Below are 16,439 nucleotides of genomic sequence, written 5' to 3'. Positions count from 1 at the left end.
AGATATGACGGAGCTTGACCATTTAGAGCTTTATAAGTTAACGGTAGGATTTTAAATTAAATTCTGGATTTTACAGGGAGCCAGTGCAGAGAAGCTAAAACAGGAGTAATATGATCTCGTTTCTTAGTTCCTGTTAGTACACGTGCTGCTGCATTCTGAATTAGCTGGAGAGTTTTTAAGGACTTACTAGAGCTACCTGATAATAGAGAGTTACAGTAATCCAGCCTTGAGGTAACAATCATACTATAAATACAGTTAATGAGCATGTTGAATGTTGTTACATTATAGCGTTAACGTGGGCATTGGTTTGATCATTATTGAAATGTCATATCAGACAAATTAGGTCTCAGCTGGATTGCTGTGTTGCAAAATGGCATGCATTCACTCATTTTCCGCTTAGCCTCTTGAGGGTCACAGGGGGGCTGGAGCCTATCCCAGATGACATTGGGTGAGAGGCGAGGTACACCCTGGACGGGTCGCCAGACCATCCCAGGGCTGACGTATAGCGACAGACAACCATTCACACTCACATTCACACCTACGGGCAATCTTAGAGTGCATGTCTTTGGACTGTGGGAGGAAGCCGGAGTACCCGAAGAAAACCCACACTGACATGTGGACTGAAAAAGCAATTGATTATATTATTGTAGTAGGCTACCCAAAGTTTAATTTGTATTGCTAATATTGATAATTTATTAATAAAAAAAATGATACTGGGCACTGTGTGACGATATGATATTGCCACACAAAAATATTGCAGTACTGTGCTGTGTTGATTTTTTTTACCCCACACCCTAGAGAAAAAGCTGTATTACTGCTATTGAGTGAAATTCTGTGACATTGTATTATTAATAGTGACATATCATCTGGAGTTTTCCATGTTTCCTGAGAAGTCAAAGCAACTAGAGGGAGTCAAGGTGATATGACACCATTGACAGGTTACCTTGAATAAAATTACAGATTTCACTGGGTTCGAACATTGTTGGAAGCATTTTGTATAATGTCAGTTCACAACCTAGTAAAGTATGTAATATAGGTCCAGTCTTTTTTTAGAAATTTAAATGTGGAAATGTTACACTATACCCTTAAAGGTTCATGACTAACTATCTTTGTACTCTGTCCATAGAGCAGAAAAATGTGGATGTAGTTACTGGAAGTGAGATGTACCCTACTGTCTCCTGAGGAGCACAGATTAAACATGAAGTAAATAAACTCTGGACTGATTTGGAGCCAGGATCATGTTTCACAAGCCATCCTCTATTCTGAATTATCAGCAGGCCTCTGGACTCTCACATGCCCTTTACACAAAAAAAATAAACACTCCAAAAAACCATGCATGTAAGTGTGGCTCTGGGTTATTTGAAGAAATCAATTCCCAGTTATGCTCCATAATTAGTGAAACATGCAACTAGACAGATTCATAAATGATTCATTATGAGCCCGCAAACAAAGCAAAACAGTTTTTTTTTTGTTTTTTTTTTGTCTTTGTCAGCTCCATCGTTAATGAAAGCATGAGCTTAAAAATGTTGAGGCAGTAAAAAGAGAAATTGATCTTAAAAATTAGATTAAAAAGAAGCATTTGATCTCAGAGACAAAGTTCCAAGGCAGCAAACCTTAACCATGATATCTTTAATCTCTAATCCAATATTTCCATCAAAGAAATCATCCCTTTGTATGTAGGGCATGACCATCTTTGTTCCATACAAGACCAAATTAGATTTAATTTTTAAGTGGCTAATTAAAAGTGTGTATCAATATTACAGTCATTGTTTCCATCTGTGATTAATATTAATATCAAGTTCTTTTCTTATTTGACATGAGATATGTTTCAAAGATTCAACAGACTGTACTATTTGTCTGTGTTGTTTCACTCAGAAGACACCTCTGTAAATGGCGCAAAGGGCTGTGTTCTTAAAAGGCATACAACAGAACCATATGACAGCGAGCATGCCTCCAGTACTATAAACACATAAAGGTAAAGCACTACAGACTGTTTAAAGTTTACTGATTGGCCATGATGTCACAATCACGTCTGACCAAACAAATTCAAAAATAATTCAACGGCATTGTAATTGTTTTTAATGAGATTTTTTTTTTTGCCTGTGGCTTTTGCATTGCCACATGCCTCACATTTCTGCATTCTAGGCGCATGGTGTTTTTGCTGGAGAACTCAAAACTCCTCAAGTTAAAAAAAAAAAACTTCAACTCAAAGTGGAAAACTGCCCAATGTCATCTCTTTTTTTTCATCATCTCTTTTCCCATTGTCCAATCGGATGATTTGAGAGGCGGGCCTTCTGTGGTTGTCAAGACAGCAAGTTTACAGTTGGTGGTAGCGGTTGCTGGATACCCAGAGTTATATGGCCCAAGGATCGACAGCAGGTTGTCAAACTGCCCCTGAGTCATCATTAAAATTGGCCTGGAAACGGCCATCATGGAGGAGAAGCTCATGGACCAACTGGTGTTACTCCCTGTGATCCACCATCTTTATTAGAGTCTCATGTACCCACACAGATCTCAGTTTCCCTGTGCCTGACAAACTATTTGCTGACAGCCTCTCACTCTCAACCAGAGCTACAGCAAGTTACCCTCTGCCATAACATTTGAGGAACTAGATACTAATTACTGTCAAATTGTTTACATGGGAAGGTTAGACTAAGGTCAGTCTGTGGTTGCCTGGCAACAATAAAAAGGCGCAGCAAGCATCTTTTTTTTCACTAGTGGCATTCAACAACAAAAAAGGCAGCGCGGCGCACTTCAAGTTTTCTTTGTGATCAGGGCCTAAAGCAGTATTTATAATAAAGTGACATGAAATCAAATGTTTGCTGTGAGTGGTATGCTTGTATCGCTAAACCCAACAGAAATAATTGCCAAGTGCTGCAGCTCTCTGCAGTGTTTTCTGCTTTTATCTTATTGTTTTGAATGGTTGAGTCTCATTGCTCTCATCAGCACTCACCATGAACCTATAGACAAAGATTTTACTGAAACCCTAAACTTCAAAGTAAACCAGTTTAGAAAACCACTTTTCTTTAGTATATGTGGAAAATGTTTACCAAGTGAGCTCAAAGTTAGTAAGATAGTACATAAATTGTACACTGGGGAAAAAACAAAAGTCAGTCCATAAGGCATCACAGAAAATTCAGGGGGAGATCAGAGCATTCACAACATCAACAAAACTGGGATGGCTTTGCTTCTATAGGAAGTTTATTATAATTTTCAAGAGCTGTGTTTCACCGTAGAGGTGGACAGTAAAGGTTATTTCTGTATTATATCATAGATACATCAGTAGAGATGTGTACTCACCTTGGCAACTAACATCCCAAAACCATGGCCTGTTTTGCTTCCAGCATCCCTCAGACTGTAAGCACTAAGGCTGAGGGGGTAAAGGATTACAGACGTGAGGTGGGAAGTCGTTACCTGCAGAACAACTTTTACTCAATGCACAGACCCATGACAGACTCATGCCTCAAGTAGATTGGGCGTGCATATTGAGCGCAGTTTTCCTTACGTTCCCTCCTATAGGCCTATTGGAATTGCTTTTATAGTCTTGCAGGCTCCATTTAGAGAATGATGAGGTATTCAACCTCCACTGGTCCTCTAATAGGAAAATTGATGAGTGGAAAGAATAGACCTAAACAGCTGGTGAACAGTAAGCATGTGGTACATTGGGTACAAATGCTGCATTTCTTTACAATGTAAGCCCAGAACCTGCAGAAACTGCTACAAGACAGAGGACCTTGAGCTTTGTCTCCTATACAGACTCAAACAGCACACTGCAAAATGTCTCTGCAACAAAACCTTAAAGACCTCATACATGATTTAATCCAGCAGGTATTATATTCAAACATAAGATGTGTACTGTAACTGCCACAGCAGCCGTGGAAGAAGTATTCAGATCTTTGACTTAAGTCAAAATAGCATTACTACAGTGTAAAAATACTCTGTTACAAGTAAAAGTCCTCAATTCGACACCCTACTCAAGTAAAAGTACACAAGTATTATGATTAAAGTACTCAAAGCACCGCAAGTAAAAGTACTCATTATGCAGAATGGCCCATTTCAGATTTACATATATTATATAACTGGATTATAATTATTGATGCATGAATGTAGCCTTGGAAGCAGACGAATCTTTGAGCTCATGCTTAATTTGCTCTGGCAGATGCGTCTGTCCTCCCTCCCATTCACACAGAGTTCCAGCCGGTGGTTGGGCCAATCACAATCTTTCATTTAATATGGTACGTGTTTAAAACGATGATCAGCAACTTGCGGAGCCCTCACTGAAATGTAATGACGTCATTTTTGGCTCATGCGCCCTCATGCAGGGGACACTAGCATAAACCGATTGCTTAGTAAAGAGGGTCGCCGTTGAGCCATTTTCAAAAACAACCAAGATGGCCGCTGCAGATGATGTGGAACTCTCTGTTGAAGCACTCGTTTCAAATTCTGATGGCAAAAACAGCAGCACTCATTCACACACATATTTACGCTACACCATCATAGTTCATCTCTCTCATTGTGATTTGGTCTGGTGATGTCAGGCTACCATGAATACATATGTTCATCACTTTAATGTTGCAGCTGATAAAGGCAGAGCTAATTTGAACTACTTCATATTCCGCTGGGTGTCTTTACCTATAATAATATATCATAAGTTGTTAGCTGATTTTAATTTTGCATTAATAATCTGAATCTGCAAAGTAACTGAAGCTGTCAGATAAAAAAAGGTACAATATTTGCCTCTAAAATGTAAGAGTGGAAGTATAAAATAGCATAAATGGAAACACTCCTGTAAAAGTATCTCATAATTGTACTGAAAGAAGTATTGTACTGCTGTAAAGATGGCCCTTTCATAAAACCTGGCTGTCCATGCAGTAAAAAGCGGCAAATACTGTATAAACTGGTCCTACAGAACCAGAGGAAACAGAGGAAAAGAGCTGTGGCCTTTGCCTTTGCTCTGGAGGTAGGAAACCTTCAACTACTAGAATGCACAGCCCTGTGCCAGATCAATGAACTCTCCCGCTGGTGGGTGATGTAGTGCAAACTCAACCATTTGACACAATGGTGACCAGCTGATAACAAAGGATCTTGTACTACAGTTAAATGATGAGCTAAAACAGTGGTTCTCAAATGGTGTGCCGTGGGATTCATGATAACCACACATTGTTATTACAATTTTCAACTGGGCCTATACGAAAAGTTATGAATGAATTTTAAATTGATTGAATCAGTATGCTGTGCGCTCTGACTATTTGTTTCTGTCCAGGCATGGGAGTTATAAGTGTGTGACACATCAATGGGGTGATAACATTTAAAAGGAGAAAGCCGTGAGTGGGACAATGGATCGCTTATTGTGCATAAATTACAGCAAAGCACCAGCGAAGACGACCTACCACTGTCAGTAGACAGTATCACGAAAGCTACCCGTCTTATTTTTCTTATTCCTATTGTCTAGTGTCATGATAGGAGTGATAGATAGTGATATCCCACTAACCCACATAGGAGCTACTGTGCACAGATATAAATACAGGTGTGCCTTGACATTTTAGCTCGCCCTTTAGTGTGCCCTGAACACAAAAAGTTGGTAAACCACTGAGCTAAAACATGTATCTGAAAACACTTCAGGCGAGAAATAGGCAATGCAGTACCACAATCTTGGTTTATATCTAATCAGCGCTGCCTAGTTTTAACGTTTGATTGGTGTTTGATGAAAGAGACAGGCGGGGCTGTCTCTTGATCTGCCTCTATACTCTTTGTGTATGTGGTGTCCATGGGTTGGGGGGGGGGCAGGGAGATCTTGGCACTTGTTAGATAGATGGACGTTTACCATAGTTAATTTGCACATACTACCTACATTGTTATGACACAAAGCTGGTTGAAAATAGGTAAAGTATCCCTTTAAGTACAGCACTGGAGTAAATGTACGTAGTTACATTTTACCACTGTGCCGCAGTATCACATCCTGCAGAAACACTATCACTGTGATGCTGCATGCACAGTCCATTACAACAGTTCATTATTGCAAATATCTGTCAGATCTGTCAAGCGCTCTCGCCACAATCGAGTGAGTTTGTCATTTCATCCACAGTCCACTTCCTGTTTTGCTCCCTCACCTGTTTATCCACTTGATTTTACCGAGCAATACTTTAAGAACGCTCACTGTGTTCACTGAAACGTTGCTGAGTATCACACCATGATCCCTGTTGTTCGGCGTCAGCCATGGATTAAAGCGAAAAGTGTTCACTCCCATTTCCTGCAGCGTCGAGTCTGTGTGATTTCCTGCACATGCACAATCAGTAACTGTTGAACCTCCGGCCCCTCTGTCCTTCCCCAGGGTAGCAGGTTGGCTCTTAGGAGCTCATTCATGCTGAATCACTTCAGCAGGGTAATGCTGCTTCTGAACGGACAGATCCTGAAAATGTTCCATTTAAGAGAAAATATTGATTGAGCGCAGAAAGTTGGATGGTTGAAATGGTATTAGGTGGAGAGCCCTCCACTCTCACTTTTTCAGCGGCCAGTTGTTAAGGTACCATATATTCAACTGTAAGGGCTATGCCTCCCTTTTGACACAGCACTTACTTGGAGCCGCTGTTCCTTGTAGAGGAGCAGTAGCTGTGACGTCCTCACATATCTTTCATAGATTAAACATTTCATATCTGATCCTCATGTTTTGTAATTAAATGTGTGCCCCTGAAGCACAGTTACCTAGTACTTACAGCAGCACTGGCATTCTGTGACATGGCCAGTGCAGTTTTACTTAAAGAGGGAAATATCTTACCCTTGCATATAAAACTGTGTTGTTATTGTATCTGGGTGGTATTTTCACAATCACCAATATGCATTTCATTTTACAATACAAACCAGGGCTGCCCCCAAGCAAGAATTTTCCTAGTCCACCAATAGTCGTCATTTAGGGCCATTGTCGACTAGCCGCCCGCATGTTTACGATATTATGTTAATTATTAAGTTGTATATTTTGGGCAGGGCAACACAATGGTTTGAGTTGAAGGTGTGAGAAAGAATAGTATCAGTAACATTGTCAACACTGTGCTACATTACAGAGAAATACAAAACCGTACTAATGAACCTTCATTAATATAGGCCTATATTTTATCTACAAGTGCACGTCACACACTGAGCGAGCCGCCTGTTAATGACACTGTCGGCAAAGCAGTAATGATTGTGCTTACTTACGTAGAGTTTACATATCACCTTTGGTTTGTCCTTCACCTTCTCAAAATGATCCCACACTTTGGATTTCCTGCCCGACATGTTGTTAACTAGCCTGTGGAATAACCGCAGGTACCAGCCCTGTAAATAAGGGGCTGCACACATGCTGCATCTTCAACAGCCTGGAAAACGTAAGGTCGGGCACTGGGTGCTACTCTTGTGCCTTTTTGTAACCGCTTTCAAGAGTGCGGCGGTAGGTTGCGGCTGAGGTTGCTAAGCAGTCTTAACAAGCACAGTATCACAACCTATTTACCTGAAATCCTGAGTACAGAGCTGATCTTCTTCCAGGCGCTGCTTAGTGTGTAGACCTATCATCCGTGGGACAGATGTAAAGCTCTGGGTAGCCCTGCACTAACATGATCAACTTTTCTGTATTCATCAGACTGAATATTTACAGAAGAAGGGAAAGATATCTGTCGGCTGTGATTGGTTTGTAACCCGACTCCTGTCTGACTGCTGAGCGTGGCCTCTTCCTGTGTCTGTCCCTTCAAATTAAATTCACACATGGTCCAGTCATATAGGTTTTGATTTATTTTGACAAGGGACAGCTCCTAATAGAGATTCACGTTTGTTTTTTCTGATTTTTTTTTTTTCATCAGCGACCAATGAATTCTTGCCGAAGAATGACCTTTTTGGTCAACCAACGTTTTGTCGACTATTAATACAAACAATGAATCATAGTTCTCATATATGATATAAAGATTCATATATCTTGAATAGAGTAAAGAACATACAATGGCACTAGCTGAGATGTAAAAATACATGATGGTATAAAAGGTGTACTATGGTGCAGCAGTGTAACAGTGACTATAGCACTACAGTATTTGTCCTCTTGCAGGTGTATTGGTAATTGTATCAACATTGTGCGGTGTCATTGTACTTGGTACATAACTATGATATGGGTATGTCATGTTATTTGTATGCCCATGTATGCAGCTGTTTACAGTCATAACACAATCTGCATTCTTGCAGTGTGTGATGTCACTGTACACCAATAGGCCTGAAAATTGCTGTATTAGGTAAACTACTGTATTTGTGTCCTTTTTGTGGTATTAAGCAGATAAGGCAGTAAAATATGGGCCAAGCGAAAAATCTACTGCTGTGTTCTGCAGCGTTAAGCAACAACTAGGCCAACCGACCTGCTAAATTCATAATTTCAGGTCTTTCTCACTGGTAGAAGATACACAGCAGTGTGTAAGGAGGGGCTGGCGGGGTTGGAGCAGGCCCCCAGTGATATCAGATTAATTGGCCACCCCTGGTGTGTTCCCACACACCACCACCACCACCTTATTCTGACCATGATGGGTAATTGGCCTGTTGTTTGTAATGATGAAACAGCGTGTTACCTAGTGAGAAAAGCCATTAAACGTTGAGGAGACAGTGTTTTATTTTACAATAACAAGTGTAACTGTAAACACCTTACTTACAACTGTTTGATCAATGGTGAGTCCTGTGTGGAGAGGGGAGCAGCTGATGTAGGATCCACACACAGCAGAGGACCCCAGTTTGAGCTCTCTACCATATTTCGTTGGATTGTTGGTGCTAACTATTAAAGATCTTTAATGCATTATCATTTCAGTAAACCATCCCGTCAAAGCCTGAACACATCAAAATTGTTGTAGACAGTGCAACATTTTCCTTTTCCTTTCTGTAGTGATGGATTTCGGGTGGGCTTTGTAAGCTGCAAAATGTCAATTTCAGCAGTGCAACTGCGATATAAATTCCCTATTACAGTCTGAATGTTAGGAGGGGTTAGAAGCCAACATTTCCTCCCAAAATCCCACGACAATGCCTACTTAAGCTCAAGATGTTTGCTGCATCAGGTTAAAGGTTTTTTACAAGTGCAGAGAAGCAACATTGCCCGAGTAGCATCACAATGCCTATTGGAAAACAGGCCTTTGTATGTTTAATCTGCCCTGTGTGTGTGTTAGCCTAATAGTCTAATAATATCTCTCTGAGATATTCAGAGAGTTAGTGAAACTGATATAAACAACAACAACAAAAAAGAAAAGCTACACCAGGAGTGGGTGATGACTACTGGAAACGTGGGGGATGTCAAAGACAAAAACAAAACAAATACAGAAGAATAAAAGATACAAACAAAACACTAGAGTTTTCAGTGGATTTAATCAGTCTGTGTGGCCCCCTGGTCATCTACGCAATTTCTTGTTTTGGTAATTAGAACTTATTCATGTCGGCTTTTAAACAAATCCAGGCGGCAGGCTGTGCCGGGTCATGGATGCGTTGTTTAGCATTTAGGCTTGCTGACTCAGCATGTGGTTCATATGTCTGCGTAATAGTAAACATAAATGATAATACTGTATATTTCACACTTTGAAATGGGCCCTGTTTCATCTGGTGTCAGCTCATTGTGACTGAAAATAAACTTGACCTTAAGCTTTCCCAGCAATGCAAATCCAGTGACTGTAAATACGGTTGGCCATAACTTAGATATTATTAATCATTAGCAGTACAGTGCAGTTATAAGCACTCTCTTAATGAGCATCTTAATGGGAGTTTCTGCAAAACAGTTACCATGTGGCGAGGCCATGAAATTGAAAGCACCGCATGCCTCCCCGTCTTCTCACGTACAAACATACTAATATTTCTTTTAAAATCTAAATGACAGCGAGCTGAAGTCGACCACTTCTATCTACAGGTGCAACAACTTCTGAGAAGCATTTCACACACCGTACCTGACCCTGGCAAATTGCAATTCATCCTGTGAAGAGGGTGTCAGTTTTTTATGACCTTCCAGGATACAGCTATTCCCATGATAACCCCGTCTATCACGAGGGTTTTCTCCTAGCCTGGAGCTTTCTGATACTTTGAGGAGAAACTTTGATTTATTTGCTGTGATGCACTCTTTCTTGCGACATCTACCTTTTGCGAATAAACCCAACTGTGGCAGTCCCTCATCAGCAGGAGGCTGTAATTCCCTGCAGACTCAAACACATATTATATTTCTCTCTGTGGCAGAGATGAAATTGGGCCAAACTTGCATGAAATGCCTCTGCTCCTAGTTGAGAAAGGCCTATAAATGAGAGGGAACTCGGTGTAACGTAACATAAAGACTATTTCTTGCTTCCAGACAAATTAGCTCTCTTTTTTTGCAGGTTATTGCAAACCCCAGAGCTTTAACTTGACATCGTATTTACAGCGGTGTGTATTTATTGTAGACTGAATGATTGAATCAGAGTGGATCAATACCTTGTATGTAAACTGCTACACTATCTGTATTCCTTTCTCTTTTCCAGGAGACGGGGTGACATTGGAACATTTTGTGAATGTTAACAGCAGAAAGCTCAACATTCACTGTATGTTCTCTGTTGTAAATCAAACATGTTGCGAGTTTGATCAGATGCATTGTACGCAGTATAAAGGCATCCCCGGGATCTACAGTGTTGTTCCCACTCTTTTGTGCAAATTGGCTGTAATAGATTACAGCTGCTGATTTTGTTTCTGATCACTTAATTGGATCACACAATGGTATAGCTCTTTTATGTGTTTTTAATAGGTATTGGACGGCAGTGGAGTTCTTTGGCACAGAGGCGTAAGCTATAACAAGCTGTGGCTTTATAGACAGTATTGGTTTTGCTCTCTGGAGGGAAATTGTTGGTAATAATGTAAAGATAAATAAATGCCACCATCATCCTCCCAATACAAATTTTGTCCCTTAGAATATGTGTAGCTTCCACAGGATGAGTGGTCACCAGTTGTAGGTTGTAGCCTCTCTAAATGGTAATAATGAGCCTGGTCAGGTTCCCATTTCAGCCTAAGACTGATGCATAACTTTGTGTCCTCAGGGCCGGGAGGTGCACCCTCTTTTGTTATCACAAAGTATTGGATTTTCTGTTTGTTGTTTGTTTGTTTGTTTCTAACACAGACCTCTTCCTTTTCATCACTCCCAGCCTCTGGCCTGCATGTGTTGTTCAGCTGTAATGTCTTAGCTTGATCCCAGGGAGCGCGGAGGGCTTAAGGGGCTCAACATCACTGAAGTTAGTGAGGCCATGGATCGTACCAAAACATCTGTGGGGGTGCTTACGAATCACACTGTTTTCCACCAGCTTTTGGAAAGCAGCGCTGGTCTCAGCAAACCAGCGAGACCCTCTGTTTGCTTTTCTGCCTGGATGCTAAGACACGAGGTGGGGAGCCAGGATTGAGATGCTTCTTGGCCCGAGTATCATGTCGAGGGCCTGTTGCTGGAATCTCCAGCCTGCAGCCAAGATCTTAATGATAAGCAGCAGTCAACAACAAGTTGCTGGAAATGACCTATAAAAATGTGAACCGCTGCTAACTGCTGAATTCCTCATAACAATTAAACCTCTAACACGCTCATTTCCATATTTCCCCCCTCTGACATTTTAATGATTTGTTCAATTTTGTAATTAATTTTCCAAGTCATTCATAATGACTGTAAATTATTTATCCTTTTTTTGTACAATCAATTGTTGGTAATCTTTGCAGCTATTCATCACACACTCTTCTTTTATGTCGTAGGATGTTGGGAGGCTGAGAAGAATGGAGGCTGCACCTAAGCTGCGTGCCTAGCTAACCCATGGAGAACTGACAGGAACAGTGCTGGATGGAGGCCAAGACACTGGATGGCGAAGACGAGGAAGCACACAGTATTGTGGATCACTTGTGTCGTTTGTTCTCTTTTCTCAGCCGATCCAAAGTAGATGCAAAGTATTCTGCAATGTGCCTCATTTGTTCACTCTGTCACGTGTCGCCCATGGAGAGATGGCAAAAAGAATCAGGATAGACTGTCAAGGCTAAAGAAAATCATTTACTGCATGCAGGAGTTGCAGTCTTATCTCTGCAAATTTTAGGCTGATAACAAAAGAAGTGTAGACACTAGATAACGTTTCCTGCTCACAGCTCTGTTGGATTCATATGAATTAGAGACCACAGGGGAGACAGTTGTTGTAGATAGTAACCATCATGGGCAGGTGCAGAGGCAAGGCTTCCTGCTTACTGTTTTTAGCTGGGCTGGTGCTAACAGGAATAGCTTTGGAATATGAGGGGGTTCCTGGTCAGTGGACACGCTACGGCCAGTGGGATGCCAAAGCAACAGGTGAGCTCAGCTTTATTCTGAAAACCAACATCAGCAAAGCCCTGGTGCTCTATCTGGACGACGGAGGGAACTGCGACTTCCTGGAGCTCCTGATCGCAGACGGGAGGCTCCAAATGCGCTTCACCATCCACTGTGCCGAACCAGCCTCCCTGCACACAGAGACACGAGTCAACGACCTGCGCTGGCACAGAGTCCTTCTCACCCGAAATTACAGAGAGACCCGACTGGTGGTGGACAACGAGGAGAAAGTGGCCGAGGTGAAGTCCAAGAGAAAAGAGATGGTAGTGGCCAGTGACCTCTACGTCGGGGGAATCTCGCCGGATGTCCGTCTATCTGCCCTGACGTCCAGCACTGTAAAATACGAGCCACCATTCCAGGGCCTTATAGCCAATTTGAAGCTGGGGGAGGCGCTACCGTTGCTGTTGGATGGCCAAGCTGTTCATAGTGATTTGGAGTACATATGTGACATACACTCTCCGTGCAGCAACAAAGGCCTGTGCTCTGTCAGCCAAGGAGAGGTCCTCTGTGACTGTATCAATACCAGCTACAGGGGAAGGTACTGCCATGAAGGTAAGAATCTATCCATCTGTTTGTAGCATATGTATTTTTGCTGCATGACTTGGGGACAGAGACTTGATTTTAGTAGTTAAATGTGTTGCTTTCTGTTAATATAATTCACCGAATTCTCTCACCTTTTGTCACACTGGTGACAAAAGAGAATTGCGATACAGGATTTTCTTCAATTAACCTTGCTGTCCTCTATGAATTGTTCATCACATGGCTTTTTTGTAATGCTAATGTACTTCTGCTGAAAATATTTGCCCTCCTTATGATCAGCATTAGCGCACAAATGGTTAAAAGCCCTTATTAATATACCATTTTAAGCATATGGTATAAACCCTCATTAGGCTCCAGAAAATAATCAATAAAGCCCACTTTAAAGCGATCCAGGTCAAAGTATACCACAGCAGTGCTAAAAGGCTGCTTGGGTGTGTGAGTCCAGCTCTCTCAGCAATTATCTTCACGAGTCATAAAGGATAACAGCTTCCTAATGTGACAGATGTTTGCATGTTTTCAACACAGAGAAATTTAACGGGCTCCCAAATGGGTGTCATTTTCTATTTCTGGAGAGTCTAAATAACAATAAGGACATAACTTGGCATTTTAAAGGGGACCTATTATGCTCATTTGAAAGGTTCATAGGCTGCTTGTATTTTGGGTTTCTACTGGAACATGTTTCTATGCTGTAATGGTCAAAAAAGACTGCATCACCTGCATTTACCCTCTGTCTGAAATGCTCTGTTTTAGAGCCTGTCTCTTTAAGCCCCCTTCCTGAAAAAGCACAGTCTGCTCTGATTGGTCAGCGTTTCAGGGTCTTCCATGTCCAGATCTTCACACCAAGGCATGTTCCAGCAGGATTATGATCCAAAATCAGGGAGAAATTAACAGAAACATCAACAAACATGATTACACGTTTCCCTGAGGCAAGCGTGTAGCTACATGTAGCAGTGTCATTGCAATGACTGTTGTGATGTATAGTGACATTTTCTACCGTGAAAAATCACCAATAAAACATGCAACATACAATCAAACATGTCCCAGTAGGAATCTAATGCAAAATCCATAAGAAATAACCAACATCTGGGATCAAGATTACATTTTTCCTTGAAGTTAGCATGTAGCTACATGTAGCAGTGTAAGCTACATAAGGCACAGTGTGCCTGGAGCAATGGAGAAATCCGTCTTGAGCTGATGTCATCTTGTCTTTAAAATACAAAAAACAGGTAGAATGAAAGCATGATAATTCGCCTTTGAAGTGAGCTTTGAAACCCCTTGTTACGCATAAAAAAAAATGGAAATAAGTGATGAACTATAAATGTTTTACACTTTGCCAAAAGGTTTTCCTCTTATTATGACATGTTTGGTTTGGGAGCTTGACAGCTTTCCTCCACGAGGTCAGGGGGTTAAGGAGGTTATGTTCCTGGCCAAAAAGACACGGGAGGATCCTGGCAGGAGTTCCTTCGTTTAAAAAGTGGACTCACAACCTGCAAGCCAAACGCTCTTTTTATTGCATGCATTAGAACAGCTTACTGCTGAGCCGTACATCATTAAATTAACCACTTATACAGTCTTAAATCAGAACCTGTGACCTTTAGTAAGTATGCCTTATTGCAAGGTAATGAATGCAAGCAACATTCACTGACAAACCATTGAAAGATATCTAACATGCACTGGAGATTAACTGTGATACAATACCACTATGTTAATGCTACAGCTATACTGACACAACAAATGACCGAACTCACAGGATAATACCTGTGTCCGTCAGCGTGCATGTCTTGGCATGGAAAGAAGCAGCAAGGTCAAGCAAAGCAACATTAAATATGTCTGTTTGTCTTTATTCTCCTGCAGCTGTCCAGAAAGAAGTAGAAGGTAAGATAATGCATAATATGCTGAGCATAATGATGCTTATAGTTTGTATTTTCATGATGCTGTTATTTGCAAAGGCTATTACCACAGCATCAGTGTGTGTGTGTGTGTGAGAGTGTGTTTCGGTTATTATCAGGTTGTTATTGTCGGTTTGGACTGCAGTTCTGACATCCAACAAATTAAGCTGAAAGGAGATATACTATCACTGGTCACGAGGTCACTATGGGAAAAGCGCTTAATGTGCTGAATGCTCATTGTATATAAAGTCAGTGTGCACAAGGTGACTGGAGAGGTCTGCAGAGTGCGTGGGTGTTGCTCAATATGGGGAGCATTCATATATTGCATCACAGAAAAAAATGACTGTACAGACATGCTTTGTTTCATTATTTATAACTCCTGTATTTTTCCTCTCTCTGAAGCGCACATTTTCCTCATCTAAACTACTGTTTAATGTTAAGGTTTACTAAGTCATCATGCCATTTTATGCCATTATGCTCTAAGGTCAATATGTGGATTACACTCAAACGTGGTGGCATCCTCTGGCATAACATGGCTGATTGCTGGGGCCTTGACATTCATTAAATTGCAATATTATTTGCGCAACGATGTTCTTCTTTTATAGGTGCATTTAAAATTACTTTCTTAAGAGGAACAAATCTGCTTTGGCAGGAAAAGAGACATTTCTCTCGTTATTGGCAGCATTTTAAGGGACGGCGATTAAACGGGATTGGTTTCTAATGAGGTGCACATACTGAACGTGAAATGAAGATTGAAAGCAAGGAGGGAAATTTGTTTAGTCGGCATCAGAGCGAGACATCCATCTCCCCAGTAAGGACTGCTGGTTCTGGTGAAAGGGCAGCCAACAGGCTCAGGAGACCAGCGCAATGTGCACTGAACCACTGCACATTATAAATCACTGTTACAGACTCAAAATGCACCGACCCATGCACACCTGCTCTGCGAAATCCTGCCTGTGACACCTACGTTTGGCGTACGACAGCAAAAATACATATATTGCAAAATGTTATTGTCTTCATGTATAGAGCCTTTGCAGGGTGCAAGCAGAAAGAGTGGCTTTTATGACAGCGGAGAAAAAATTAACATCACTGGTTTACATGATATTACAGCAGCTGTAGTATTTTGTGAAAGATGACACATGTTCTTGGTATAGATTCTGTGTTTAAAACAGCACATAAGTAAGACTTAGTGACTGTGGTATATGGTTGTACGCTTCAGTAACAGTTAATAGGTTTCATCTCGGCACTATTTCCAAAAACAAGCATTAATCATTCTTAATAAGAGCAAAGATGGCATGGCTCTGCTCACAGCAAAAAGGCAGGCATTATTAAATGACATGCTGCAAAGAGAGCACATCAGAATGTTTATTGGATTAAAGCTTGACATGGAGACAATCCCCAATGCAGAACGCATGAAAACAACAATGACAACAGCAAAATCACTCTCACCAGATGCCTTTTTTTCCTATCCTTCATACAACTCCATGTGCTATTCGCCAGCAAGTCTTTGATGTCCTTGCAGCGACGGAAATAGACGAGTCTATGCGTTAGCTCCTCTCCCCAGAGAAGGCAAAGATGGTAACCCGTAAGCTATATTTGGTTTTGGCTGTGGGTTTTAAGTGGTGCGGGAATTATCTTTATTTGTCTGAGGAACTGCTTTAAGGCAGTAAACCTCGGGAACAGCAGGT

General features: G+C 41.2%; 1 protein-coding gene across 1 annotated transcript in view; it reads left to right on the top strand.

Moving 5' to 3' along the window:
• Positions 1 to 16,439, top strand: part of LOC126387929 (neurexin-2-like) — a 174,372-nt gene that overhangs the window by 27,456 nt on the left and 130,477 nt on the right. The window contains exons 2-3 of the mRNA XM_050040725.1: positions 11,728 to 12,874; positions 14,717 to 14,737. Of these exons, the coding sequence (XP_049896682.1) occupies positions 12,172 to 12,874; positions 14,717 to 14,737 (724 nt within the window). The 5' untranslated portion in view covers positions 11,728 to 12,171. The remainder of the gene's footprint in view (positions 1 to 11,727; positions 12,875 to 14,716; positions 14,738 to 16,439) is intronic.

This window comes from Epinephelus moara, chromosome 3 (genome assembly GCF_006386435.1).
Source record: "Epinephelus moara isolate mb chromosome 3, YSFRI_EMoa_1.0, whole genome shotgun sequence".
NCBI classification, from domain to species: domain Eukaryota; kingdom Metazoa; phylum Chordata; class Actinopteri; order Perciformes; family Serranidae; genus Epinephelus; species Epinephelus moara.
This window is presented reverse-complemented; position numbering and strand designations above follow the sequence as displayed.